This window comes from Mus musculus, chromosome 17 (assembly GCF_000001635.26).
Source record: "Mus musculus strain C57BL/6J chromosome 17, GRCm38.p6 C57BL/6J".
In the NCBI taxonomy this organism is placed as follows: domain Eukaryota; kingdom Metazoa; phylum Chordata; class Mammalia; order Rodentia; family Muridae; genus Mus; species Mus musculus.
The window spans coordinates 72,357,831-72,372,117 of NC_000083.6; the positions used below are offsets into that span (position 1 = coordinate 72,357,831).

A 14,287-nucleotide genomic window follows, 5' to 3' on the forward strand; every position below is an offset into this window, starting at 1 on the left:
AATTCCACTGAGGGTCAGGGGAGCTGAGTTGCTATACTGGTTGCTGCACAATCATGAGACCCTCAATGTGATTCTCAGAAAGTCAGATATAGCAATACACCCATAATCCTAGCGTAGATAGAGTTAGGAGGACCCTAGGGGCTTACTGAGGTCAGGGAGAGATACTGTTTCAAGAGTATAGGTGGAAGGGCTCCACCTTTGAGAGATGGCTCAGCAGTTAAGAGCACTTGCCACTGATCTTTTAGAGGAGCAGAGTTCAGGTCCCAGCACTCACATAAGGCAACTCATAACTACCTGTAATCCCAACTCTAGGAGATCTAGTACCCTCTTGTGGCTTTTGTAGGAACTGACACACATATGTACACACACACACACACACACACACACACACACACACACACACATCTTAAGGAAAAAGCTAAGCTGGGAAATAATTGAGGAAAGACACTTGATGTCAACCTTGATGTCATCGCTGTCCCCCACTCCCACCCCCATGTACACATAAGCACATAGAAATTTAGGAGATTCCCATGAAAATTTAAACTGCAGTAAAATATTATCTCATTTGCTAGATGGGCAAAAATGACAAAGTCTGACAATACTAATAATTACTGAGGATGAAGGTCACAGAATGGAACAGTCACTTATCACAAGTGGGAGGGTATAAGTCGGTATAACCACTCTGGCAAATAGATCCACATTACCTAATGAAATGAAAGATGCATCCAGTACACACCCTAGCAATTTCGTCTTTGTTATATGTTACAACCAGTCTCAGGCAGACACAGCAGACATATGCAAAAATGCTTACAATAGTGTTATTGGTGCTTATAAAACCCTGATGATAGCCCAAATAGTCAATGGCCGAAGAGTGAAAAGAAACTTACCTTCATGCAATCAATTCGCGAAAGGCATCAAAACAATAGACCAAAGCTACATGTATCAGAATGGACAGGTTACAGAATGATGAAATGATTCCATTTATATTTTAAAAATGCAGATCTAATAAATGCTTTGTGTGTGGGGGGGGTCACACACTTAGGTGGCTCGGCCATAAAGAAAGATAAATGGGTGATTCACATACAATACAGCAGTAGTTATTCGCAAGGGTAGAGAGATGTCTGTGGACTAAGTACAAATGTTTGTACACATGCGTGCACATGCACACACACACATGAGGGAAGACAGCATTTGGATTCTTTGGCTTGGTGTGGAGAACTTAGATCGTCATCTGTAATCTGTGCAAACATGTTATCGCTATGTTCTGTATGTGCAAGATTTCATAATGCAAAAGGTTCAAGTTGCTAGGCCTCAGCTCAGATTTCTTGACTTAGTGGCTTTAAGAGTACTTTCTATAATTTCTTTATAGACCCCTGTGCATTGCCCAGTATAGAGCGATTTACCTACACACGGGGCATCAACATCCAGGCCAGGGCAGCTTAAAGCAGGGGTCAACCTCAAGCAATCTGAAAATGGGCACAAAAGCAGAAAAGGGAGCGCAGAAGACTGTGCAGAGGGGAAGAGTAAGTAGCTACTGGGCTTTTTGTGGTGAGATGGTTGGAGGATGATGTATCGTACACATCCAAAGGCATTGATTATTGTGTCACCTCTTTCAGTCCCCAGGAGTCCTGCCCCTGATAGGCTCTGTAAATGTATGAGCCCGTGATAGCCATTCTTAAGAACTTGGATACAGCACAGGCTCTGATCATAGGCTTTTGCTACAGACTGAAACAGGACATTGTGGAAAGAGCCTTTGCTTCGAACACATCATGGTAGGCATCTAGACCTGCTCATGAAATCCTAAACTGTGAGCTTGGTCCAGTCCCTCCCCTCCCCAGCTTTTCCCTCACTAACTTTGAATCCAACATGACAGTGAAGGATGACAAGTCCCACTAACGTCCAGTAAATCCATTCCCATTTCAGTTTTCATTTCTTCCTGAAAACCCAAAACCCACGCTTGCAAATGTAAGGAACTGCAGAGTTTTCTGTGCCCGAGGAATTGCAAGCCTTGTGGTTTGATGTGGAAACAGATCAGAAGGCTGGAGTGAGGCTTAACGTTTTCACAGCTCCCCGTAAAAAACTTTCCAAATATGTAACCAGTACCACGAGTCCGTGTCTGCTCTTCGGGTCCTGAAAATTTGGCAGGCAATATTCATAAAGAGCTCAGGACTGCTGAAAGCATCATGCAAAACAAGCATGCGCCCTGAATATTCATGAATGAGGATGAAACACACATTTAACCCAGTTGCACAGCACCTTTCCCGTTAAGATTGGCAGATTCAGCAAATAAAAATGCAGAACACACTTGAAGTTTTCCATAAGGTTGGGATAGGTTTCGGTGCGTGCTCTGAGCATCACCTGAGACATACAAAAAAAAAATCTTCAAAAATTCAAATTGAACTGAGTGACTTGTGTTTTCTTTGGCAACCCCATTTCAGATAGACAAACAGATCAACATGTTATTTAGTTATTATATTACCTTGGGAAATCTATGTTGAAGAGTTCTAGAATCATACTTCTGTAACTTGGTAAGTGTAAAGGGCTGAATTCCTCTTAAAATTAGACTCATGTGTTTCACTATACATGTGTCAAGGAGCCATGAAGAAAGAGATATTCAAGGTCTATTTCCAAGGAGCCAAGCCTGTGCAGGGCTGGGAAAACCCCTTTGTTTCAAAGTAATTAGGACTCTGAGCCTTGTCCTGGCCTACCCAGGACATGGTCCCTTACCTCTGGGCATCTCTTGAGAATGCTCTGCCTCTGGCCCATCCAGCAAGTTCATCCTCGAGGCCTCCTCGGAGGGCACATGGCGCCAGGACCAGCTCTGATTCCCGTGGTTGTGCAGGGGAGGAGAATATTCCAGCTCACAGGGGAAGTCAAAGCTGCACTCCAGACCTGCAATGACAGCAAAGGTCAGTGAAACAGGCTGTCCCCCAAACCGGAGCTCTGCCCTCCCTAGGGCCAGCCTTCACCTCATCCCCCGTCCCTGCCTGCCCAGGAGGAGCAAGATACAACTCCATCAGTTCTCCAAGCTGCTGAAAGGAAAGAAAGTATTTCCTTCCTATAGCTCATATTATAGGACAGTGAGAGCCTGGGTTTGCTGAGGCTCCTGGGAACATGGAAACATCTTCACTATGGGTGAGCACAGCCGGTCTGAGCAAGTTCTGTCTGAATTTGAGTCTGCCTCTGGTGTTTACCAGCTCTCAGGCTTTCATTTCCCTCCCCCTTGTTCACTGGGAGTGATACAATAAGCCTTAAGAAGTGTGTTCAGGAGGAAAAGCAGGCAGGCCTTGCTGTGTGCTGTCTGACAGGGAAGTCCCTGACTGAAGCAAACCTGCATGTTGCCCCACCCTCCCCACCTCCCTTCACCTGTACCTCTGCCACAGTGGGGACCACACTGTGAGGAGCCTGGCTTACTCTCTCTTGAGAAACCACGAGGGTCAGCCACTGAGTATGGAAACACAGGGAAGGGCAGGTGGAAGCCTTGCCCTGAGACAAGTGTGTTCCATGTGGGCTTGTATAGGGGTAATTCCCACCACACAGCCAAACTATCTATGTTGTGTTGGGGGGACTCTAAATTACACTCATTCTGGGCTAAGCAGTGTATATTCACCTCATATTCAAGACACATGGCCTCATGGCTTCTCTTTTCTCTGTCTTCACTGTCTGGCATCTAACATGGCTGAAAGGCTTTGCACAGGGCAGGCTCTCAGAGCACGCTTATGGATTCACAGAGCATGTCCATAAATAGACTTCATTCAGCCACCTGCTTCTTAGCCTCCTTACCCACCCGTGAGGCTATTAAGAAAGAGAGAAAGTTGCATGTAGCAAGGAAAGAACCCTGGACAAGGACTGTTGGGGAAGCCACAGTCCAGGATGGCCTAGTCATTTCTCAGGTGTGGACTTTGTTTTCTCTATCAGTATAACAAAGGGTTTGCAGACTAGGTGATTCTAGTGGTAAGCATCAAGTGAAACTGGCCCTCCACCTTTGTCACTGATTTGCTGGTGACCTTCTAGAAGTCACTTACCCTCTCTGGGCCCCCAATTCCTCAAACAGAAGAGCTTGACCAGATGTTTCCCAAAGTTCTTTCTTCATTTAACTTTTGTAAGATTCCAAAGTCCTTGCTCTTGGAAGGGTGATTGCTAATTTAATCAATCAGTCTCTGGCCATGCTAATGGGTGCTAGCTCCCAATTAACACTGGTGCTTTTAGACAGCTGCTTCTGGGGCCATGGTTTCCATCTCCAAGATATGCCCTGTATTGGGGATTTCAGAACGTAGCAGGGAAGCGGAGCTGATTCTGGCACAAGCAGCCAGCCGCTGTGAAGGTCCTGTAATCATACAGCCAGCTGCTGGAAGGTCCTGTAATCATATCCATGGGCAGCTGGCCCTTCCCAGGAGTGGGACTGAAGTAATTCCCATTGACACAGCCAAACTATCTAAGTTAGAGGAGGAGAAAAAACCTCTCATTACACTTCTATTAAGTATCTTTCCGCTTCTGGGCAATGGAGATTTATGTTTTATGTTTCCCAGTGGTTCTGCGGTAGCTGTATCCTCTGGTTCTAAGGTTAATACTACTCGCCCTTTCATGGTGCAGACAATTCCCTTTATAATGTGCCTTGCTTGTATTGACATGCCACTTGATGCCTTTGTATCTGAACAGCACTGAAGATACGCAATCTGATTCTGAGGGCTGCCGCCATGATGCCTTGCCTCGTATGCGTGGTGGAATTATTTCTTTTGTTAATTTCTCTTTCTCTCTCTCTCTCTCTCTCTCTCTCTCTCTCTCTCTCTCTCTCTCTCTCTCTATCCCTCCCTCCCTCCCTCCCCCCATCTCTCTTGAAAGGCTCTCCTGTATCCTACACTGGCTTCGAGCTTGCCTACATAACTGAGAATAAGCTGGAGCCCTGATTCTCCCGTTTCCCCCTCCCGAGTGTCATGATTATAGTATATATCACAGCTCTGTGTTTCTGTGGCACTGGTGAGCAAACCTAGGGCTCTGTGCATCCCAGGCAAGCACTGAAACAAGAGTCTCATCCCTAGCCCCTTGTTCTTCAACACTGCCTTCCTTGCCAGGCACTTTGCTTTGGTATCAGAATGCCAGGAGGAAACTGGCACTATGTTTGCTACTTGGCAATACCAAAAGAGCCCTCAAAATGAACAGCATGGCAATTACTCATGGCTTCCGTAGAGAGGGTCCAAAGTCTCCAACCACATTCGTGAATGTAGAAGAATGGGAGGGGGAGAGAGCTGCCGCCTACCCAACAGTGACAATTACCGTTGCCTTTTTTTGCCAAAGTTTCAATCTTCACAACTGTCATCTATTGCGTCTACTCTTCTCCAAATAAAGATTTTCTACTTGAGACGGAGGTGTACTGTGCCAAATAAGATGCTGCCTGGCAAATGTGCCTGCGTACATATTAGGTGAACAGACCACACACTGAACACCATCACTTCTGGGATGTCTGGTCTCTGGGGAGTATGCTAATCTACTGTGTGTGGGTCAAACCCTGCCTAGTCCAGCAGGCTATGCAAAATGTCCCATCATTCAATGGATTTGTTTTGAAACTTTTGCTCGGCGGCAGGCCCCCTTTAGCTATCACAGCTGGGCTTCCTGGCTTTAAATAGGAACGAAGTTAATATTGCTGCTCATTTTGAGGTGAAACTGAATTGGATTTTTCTACATTCTGATTTAATTTCTTATAAAACATTGAGAAACAGGTTGCTTTTTTTTCTTGCTTCTAAACCACCTTTAATATCTGTAGGCAATAATATCATTTTCTCTAACAGCATCAGGAAAAACTCAGAAACTTGAGCCTTTTCAAAGGTTCTATATACAGGGTGCATCTTAAGGACCTCTCTCTTGCCCTCTTCTGACTCAGGGCCTATGAGGCAGGAGCTACACCCTCTCACAGAAAGTATTCAGAGGGATCAAGGGATTCATCAAAGTGCTCAGCCTGTCACTGGCCAACACAGGTCCACACCCAAAAGAAGAGACACCCAGTGTGTGCCCCTTGGGTTATCTGCTAGGGACCATTCTCAGTGCATCTTTTTTCTGTCATTGTTTTTAATCTACAGAGCAACACTGAGAAGTAGGTGGTATTCTTTCCTCTATAGATGAGGCAACTGAAGCTCAGACGTTCTCTTTCCCTAAGATGACAACACCCGCTCCTAGGGAAAGCCAGGAGGCGCAAGGCTGGAGTGTGATAGAGATCCAGGGTTCTCCCTCCCCCCTCCACAGCTTCACAATCAAAGACCATGGGCTAAGACCAAATTAAGGAACTTCTGAATGTGCTGGCTAATTTCTGTTGTTGACTTATCACAATAAGCAGCAGTTGGGGTGTTCATGAGGCACACCTGTGGGTGTGTCTATGGGGATGATCCCAGAGGGAAAGTAACAGTGAGAGGGAAGACATGTTTAGTAAGGGCAGCACCACACACTGGGGTCCTTGACTGAACAGAAAGGAGGAATTCTGCAGAATAGCAGCATTCACTTCTCTCGGCTTCATGACCAGAGTACAGGGTGATCAGTCACCTCAAGGTCCAGTGGCCACCAAGTCTTTGCTTCCATGATGGACCGTATTCCCTTCAACCCATGGGCCCGAGCAAACCTTTCTCTCCTTACATCACTTTAGTCCCAGCATAGAAGAAAGTAGCCACTGAAGACGCCGTGGAGATGGCTGTTTGACTCAAACTCTGTTAACAGTTAACATCTCCAGAGACAATTATTGCTCCTCAGTTTCAGGCCCCTTTATAGTGACCATGACTTTCAGAAGGATCCAGAGGTCTCAATCTTACTGTATATATCCATTTGGTCTATGAGAAGCTGACCATTGAAAAATGACAAGCAATTATCACCTGCCAATTAAAACTATAAAAGAAAGAGAGCTATTCCAAACTGCTGAGTGTGCAGCTACAATCAATCACTATTGTCCAATACTGTATTTTTCTTATCAATCCTTTCAAGGAACAAAGATAATAGAACCCTCTAGAAATGATCGGCCTGCTGAGGAGAGCACAAAGCTCTATAAAAATAAGTCTTCGGAAAGACATAGTATTGGTGGCTCTAGGACCTTCACAGGAGAGCTAGAGAACCCTGGCAGGGCTGTATTCTCTAAACCTGCGTTTCTGCATTTGAGACAGTAAGAAAAGGAGTGTCCTCTCCCCACAGCACTTGTCATCTCTGGGCCCAGACTCCTCCTCCTCCTCCTCCTCCTTCTTTTTTGTTTGCTTTTTTAAGACAGGGTTACTCTATGTAGCCCTGGCTGTCCTGGAACTCACACTGTAGACCAGGCAGGCCTTGAACTCAGAAATCCATCTGCCTCTGCCTCCTGAGTGCTGGGATTAAAGGCATGCACCACCACACCCGGCTCTCCCTTCCAGATTCTTAAAGACTCATTAAAGGAGCCTCAAGAAAATTGTATAACTAGTTAAAAATGAGCTCTGTCTCTGTCTCTCTGTCTCTGTCTCTCTGTCTCTCTCTGTCTCTCTCTGTCTCTCTCTTTCTCTGTCTCTGTCTCTGTCTCTCTCTGTCTCTCTCTCTGTCTCTCTCTGTCTCTCTCTCTCTCTCTCTCTCTCTCTCTCTCCCTCTGTGTGTGTGTGTGTGTGTGTGTGTGTGTGTGTGTGTGTGTGTGTCCTGAAACATACAAGGATAGGGGCCACATCTCAAAACACAAATATACTAACAGTAAGCTCAAAACAATGCTTGAGTGTGAAATGCTGTCACGTGGGAAGATGTACATGCTGCTCTGCACCATGCTGTAGAATGGATACCTGGAGGGGGTGGCAATGGCTGCCTACTCAAACATCTGAACTGAGGGGGGAATTCCGGTGTCTAGCAAGTGTGAGGCTGACAACAGCAAACAGCCACGCCTGAGGCATGTGCCTCAGAAGCCAGCCACTGAGGTGGTAATGGAGCTTCCTACCCAAGCCACAAACCAGGAAAAGACACTCGAGGAGCAGGGTTCCCACGACGACATTTGTGACAACACCACACAGTGGCAACAGGGAGACTTGGTGTCTTTAGACACTGGATTTCCCACTGGTTGGGCTTAGGAAATCCATTAGTCCTCCTTTGTATCCAAATGGCCCTCAGGACCCCCAAATGGCCCGCTGTGTCTCCTAAATCTTCAAAGTTGTAACCCAGAGATGTCCCAAAGGCTTTCTAAATCACCTAAAGCTAAGTTGAGTCAGGAAACAAGAAACCAATCACGTTTAGTTTTCAAGACATTATCTCAAAATCAGCCATTTTCTAGGTGACCTTGGACATATCAGGAACTTTAAAGAGCAACTGCAGTACAAAGTGAAGCAAGTATTGTAGAATTAACAAGAAGAGACGATGTCAAGCTCGGGGCCCCGTGTCATTGACCCTTCCTCTCTGTCAAGACTCTTTCAGAACTCAAGGTAGCAGTCATCCTAGGATCTTGCCTCTAGGACAAGTTGTCAATAGACTTTAGAAGATTTCTAATTTACATCACCAGACCCATTTTAATACAGATTTCAGTTTATCGTGAGGAATAGTCTTTAGGTGGGGATCTAGACACCAGTCTGAAGAAGGTCGTGGCAGATGGCCCTTTTTGGTATTATCTCTTATAGCATATGACAGGTGATTTTGTTTTTAGTAACAATCCCAGAGCCAGAGACTATTGGAACATGGAGTAAGAGTCATTTGAGGTCAAAACCTTTTCTTTCATTGGACAAAACCTGTCGACCCATGCAAGGGAAAGACATACCCAGACCCATGTATGGCATGGTCAGAGTCCTTCACACGATACAAAAGGCATTTTCCCTGCATAGTGAGGACCTTTTGAATGGTGCATCTCTAGGGAGCACTAAGCTGGAGCTAGCTGAATGTCAGAGCAACTGACCACCAGTTTTCATTTCTCCTAGCTCCATTTGTCGGGACATCTATCTGGGCTTATTTGCTCCATGGCAAAGTCATCCCGATGTGTTCCTGATAAATCTGCTTCTGTGTATTCCATATGAAAGCACATGAGGTGTCAGGCCATTGGCCTTTAGGAACCTCTGCATCCCATGGGACAGTTCACTGAGCAGAGCAGGAGAAACTAGCATTCTTAAAACTCAATCTTTTAGGACTGTGCCCAGCACAAGGAAACTCCCCCAGCAGCTACCAATCTTGGGACACAAGCCAAGGTCTCATTTCCTCAAGAGATCTGTCAGAGCCTCTTCACTGTAGATCCTACTACAGTTACTGAGGACTTTGGAGTCCATCTGAGATGCAGAAACTAAAGCCAGAAGCATTGTGGGGCTTGCCAAGGGATGCACAGTGGGTGGGTTGCAGAAATGGCACTAAAACCCTGTTGTTTTTATTATAATTACTTAAAGCTTTGGGTAAGAAACAAACAAAGCAATAACTTATACAATTAGGAAAATTCTCAAAACTCCACTGGTGTTTGGTGGTGTTGTTGTTTCTGGAATAAGCTGGCAAAGCCACACATGGCTAGGTTTCAAATATCTCCCAATGATGGAATAGTTCAGTTCACCTCCAGGAAGGCTTTTAGGGTTCTCTCAAGCTAGATGCGCTCTTCTGCCAATAAACTGCTCTTTGATGGTTGCTGGAAGTTCCCTGCTGGTGAGAAGGTCTGTTCATAGGCCAGAAGCTACAGTGAGAACTGGCTGAGAGAAAGCACTGGGCTGGGTGGAAAGAGGAAAGTACACCACCCTGCCCCTGAGAGTTCCTGGAAAGGCTTCCAGCACTGTAACAAGTGGTCTTGTGCTTTTAGGCAGTTCATTTAACCACTTGAGGCTTGGCTTCCTTATCTATGGTTAGGGAGCACATTACCATCAATGACGATGATTAAAATATTGTATCTCCTGTGAACTCCCTGGGCTCGTATTTGGTAATGAACAAAGATACGCTTTTTCACCTGTGTGTGTGTGTGTGTGTGTGTGTGTGTGTGTGTGTGTGTGTGTGTGTGTGTGCATGTGCTCATGCCAAGCCCACATACACATTCTTGTGTGTGCATGCACACACATACATATCGGTATGCATGCATATGAACGTCCTAGATTGATGCTTGAAATAACCCTCAGTTTATTTTACACCTTATTCAATGGGGCAGGGTCTCTTAAAGCCACCACTCACAGATATGGCTAATCTCAACTTGCTGTCTTCCTTCTGTGCCTGGAACTACAGGTGGGCTGTCACAGCCATCTGGCATTGATGTGGGTCCTAGGATCCTAACTCAAGGTCCTCACAAATTGTATGCCAAATGCTCAACCACTAAGCTATCTGCTCACTTCAGGACATCCTTTCTTAGCTGTGTGGTAGATGGTCTTACTACCTTGACTTCTGTAATGCAGACATATCACTTTGTCCTCCTTGGGGGAATGAACTGAGCTGACTTGACTTGCAGGACTCAAGAAGATGCTGGCTACAGTGGGAACCCCTTCCTCTCTCCCTGTGCTATATCAACACCTGTGGGTGAGAGAATTAATACAAGAGTCTTTCAAGGCACATATTCTGCCTGACGTCAGGCTATGCAAATATAAAACTCACCTCTGCTACTTGCCAACTATGTATTTCAGAGGAAACTGTTTGCTAGCATTTGTTCTTGGCTTTAGAAAATGGTGATTAAACAGAGACAACGTCATGGAACTTTCATGAGGAAGCATACACTCCAAATGCATATGCTGGATATCTGGTGTGGTGATGTGCACAGTTTGACTTTACATAATAGTGGCCATAACTTTGGCTGTGGATAAAGTGGATGTATGTGTGCATGCACACGCAAATACATCCATGAGCAAGAGGGAGCCCAAAGTGAGTGTTGGGAATCATTCCCCATCACTCTTGCATCCATTCCTGGAGACAGAGTCTCTCAATCAAGCCGAGAGCTTGCTGCCATGGGCTAGTTTTAGGAGGGTACAGTGGTCAACAGGAGCGTTGGATGCACAGTGCTGAGGGCAAGGCTGTGTCAAACCTTGTTTCACTCAGGAGCGTGAGGGCAGGAATGATGAAGAAGCTCATAACTCAATGCTTCCTCCGGAGACCTTAACAGAGATCATGCAACATCATGCATCCCATTCAATCTGCATAAAGCTATCTTCCCTGGTCAGAAAATGGAGCGGTGAAATCAACAATTTCAATTTTCTTCTATAACGACCATGCTAAGACTAATCCCCCCCTTTGGGAAGGTGGCCAAAGCAAGCCCACTAACATGGCTCTTGCCAGCTGGGCAGCGGAAAGCTGGGAGTTCCTCCTTATACCCTAGGCTTAGATGATTAAGGACTGCTACTTCCTCTTCCTGGGTAATTTCCTAAAGGGACACTTGGCCCACCAGTCACCTTTGGTATTAATCCACCAGCTGTCATCAACATCTGGCGACTCACTTCATAACACTAAATACCCAACCTGGTCCCTCTCCACCCCTCACTCACATTCACTATTCATTTATTGTGGGGCCCGGGAATTTGAAATCATCCACTTCCTTCCCATCACCCCACGCCCTAGAATACATCTGAGAGCCAATCACTGAATTCAAGACATCTGTTCTGCTCACAATCAAGTGCCTAGAAGAAGGGCCAAGTCTCCTTCAATCAATCAATTATATACACACAGCCTTGGAGGGGGGAGGTGTGTGAGTGCACAGAGTGGTGGTGGACAGGCACAGAAAGATGAATTCTCATTTCTCTCATCTGTGGCTATCACATTATTTCAATCTATACAATCTGAATGTAGCAAAATGAGATTCTGTCCTTCATCTCAGAAAAAAATTATAATTAAAAATTACAGGCATTCTAAGATTAATAAGGTCAGTCTCCTCATATTATAAAGGGAAACTGAGGCATAAGACAGTCGAGTGACTTGGCCATGGTAGCATGGTAGTCTTCAGGCTAGAAATTAGAAGGCTGAGTCTTGAGCCCAGATTGGACCCGCAGTGATGGTGCAGTTTCTAGGAAGAGTTCATGGTGCTCGAATGCTTGTTCTCGGTGAGTGTGGATGTGGGTGGAGTGGCAGGTCTCAGACAGAATAAACAAGAGTACAGAGGACCCGGTGAAACCTTAGCAGCCTGAATCACCAGTCACTATGGATCTTAGTAACAGAGATGCTTGAGATGAGAACCCTGGAGAGCACCTCTGAGCCATGGCATCCATGGCAACAGGAGAAAGCTGGCAGACACAGGAGACCTGAGAAGATGCAACACGCTTCTCCCTCTTTCTGCTGTGTTCCTGGGGAAGCAGGGACTGCTGAGGGTTGCAAGCAAGCCTGAGGCTTGCCAGCTGAGTACCAGACTGCCCTAGCGTGTATACTACCTGTCGCAAAACCCGCAACCCAGCTGACGAGATGGGCTTGCCAATATCTAACTCTTAAAGTATGCAGACATGGGGGTGCACAAGGAAGCCAGGCAATATGTGCATAGCATCTTGAAGGCTGATAAGATTTCCACATATAGTAAAGGAGTTATTAGGAAGTTTGCTGAGAATAAAGGATAGAACAAGATTTGGTCTGGACAGGGAACTATCATTACCTAACAGTATAGTTGTGTGAGTTTTGAAACCATGTTACATCAGGTAGTATCGTGATTAAAGATAGAAATACTTTCAGGCTGTGGGAGGCCAAACGAGACATTCTTGAGCTTTAAACACAAAGCTTCCAGCAGGTCTATCTATGACACCAAACCAGGCTGCTGCTCTCACAGAATGGGGGTCAGGAAGCATGAATGATGCACTCATTCTCTGAGCACATTCAAATCATTCCTCACAATAACCACACTAGCGCTGCCCCTAGGAATCGTGAACGGTGACAATTTTTAAAATGTTTCATATTCCTGAGTATTTTATACATGGGCACTGCCTCTACATGACCCCCTTGCTCCCTCTTCCTTGAGCTCCTCTCACTCCTCCCAAATTAATAATCTCTTAAGTATTATTGTTATAAGCACACACATACATGTATGTGTATACACATGTATCTATAATCTATTGAGACTTAACTTTCCTCATACATGTATGTATCTAGGGCTGACTTCTTGGGATTGGGATTTACATAGGATCTCATCTGACTCTCCCTCTCCCAAACGGCATGAGCCACCTGTATCTCTTCCTCTAGGGGAAAAAGGGACAGAAAGAAAGTAAGACTAAGAGAAAAAGAAAGAGAACGCATAAGAACGGGTGCTGAGATACAAGTGACTCCCCTTTCCCCACTGCTCTCTACTTTGCCTTTGGAAAGATGTTGGAGGACCAGTGAGATGACCCCAGAAAGGGTTAAAGTAAGAAACATGGAAGCGAAGCAAAGGCCCATGACTCTCAAGCTTAAATGCCAATGTGGTGACCCCCGCTGGAGTCACTAGGTTTGGATATGCCCTAGGTGATAATGAGACACCTACATTAAGGCTGGCATGAAGCTCATCTGCATAAGGAGGCTACTGTTGCACACTGTAGCAGGTCTTCCAGCAACACAAACCTTCTGGGCTGACAGACACCCACAATGTACAGATATTGAGATGGGTAAAGCAATTGCTGGAGCCGATACATGAGGAATGCAGACACCAGAGGGACCATAGCCAACGCCTCTGCTGAAGAGAGCTAAGGTGTAGGCTTTTCCAAGAGGCAGCCTAGGTTTCAGTCTCCACTTTGCCACTGTCCTGTGGATAATACAGTCACCTCCGGGCCTCCCGTCTTCATCTCGAAGATGAAGCTATTCAACCAGACAGCCGTGGGCCCTGATGTCTCACAATTCCTATGAATTTCTCACTGATGAAATTATTCTAGTCATCTTTCTAAATGGACTGGCTAAAGTCCTCCACAGGAGAGGTCTCTTCTGATATGTGGTTTTGCATCTGAGGTCACTCCTGACAAAATATTTCATTTTAAGAGGGCTATCTCTCATGTCCATCAGTCACTTTTCTGCATATGGTTTGGGCACTTACCTTTCTAGGTTGGTTAGAAATGATCTGTATACTATAGCTCAGGTGCCCCAAAGCTGTCAAAACAAAACTCTGCTCCTCACTCTTGGCTGCAGAATGCAATTCTTACAGCTTAAGAAGAGGAGAGAAAGACTCCCTAACTCTCCACTGGCCATATCCTCCTGGATGTCCTAAGGTTACCTCAAGTGCCACTTGTCCAACAGAGACCTCACCATCTGCTCCCTCTCTTTTGAGGCCTTGCTCACACCCTTTTATTGCCAAATGTTTCTCTCCTTCTCTTTTTAGTTAATGGCATCTCTCAACTCAATCACTCAGTTTGGTACCCCAGAATAGGTCTCCTTGTTATGATCAAGCTGTGACTAGAATCTCCCTGATACACCTCTCTTAGTCACTGTTCTATTG

General features: G+C 45.6%; 1 protein-coding gene across 3 annotated transcripts in view; it reads right to left on the reverse strand.

The window, feature by feature from the left end:
• Nucleotides 1–14,287, reverse strand: part of Alk (anaplastic lymphoma kinase) — a 735,715-nt gene that overhangs the window by 488,843 nt on the left and 232,585 nt on the right. For all 3 annotated transcript variants that reach the window (XR_001782029.2, XR_385265.4, NM_007439.2), the window contains exon 3: nt 2,728–2,892. Coding sequence is in view for 1 of the 3 variants with exons in the window: in NM_007439.2 (NP_031465.2) it covers nt 2,728–2,892 (165 nt within the window). In the remaining 2 variants the exon portion in view is untranslated. The remainder of the gene's footprint in view (nt 1–2,727; nt 2,893–14,287) is intronic.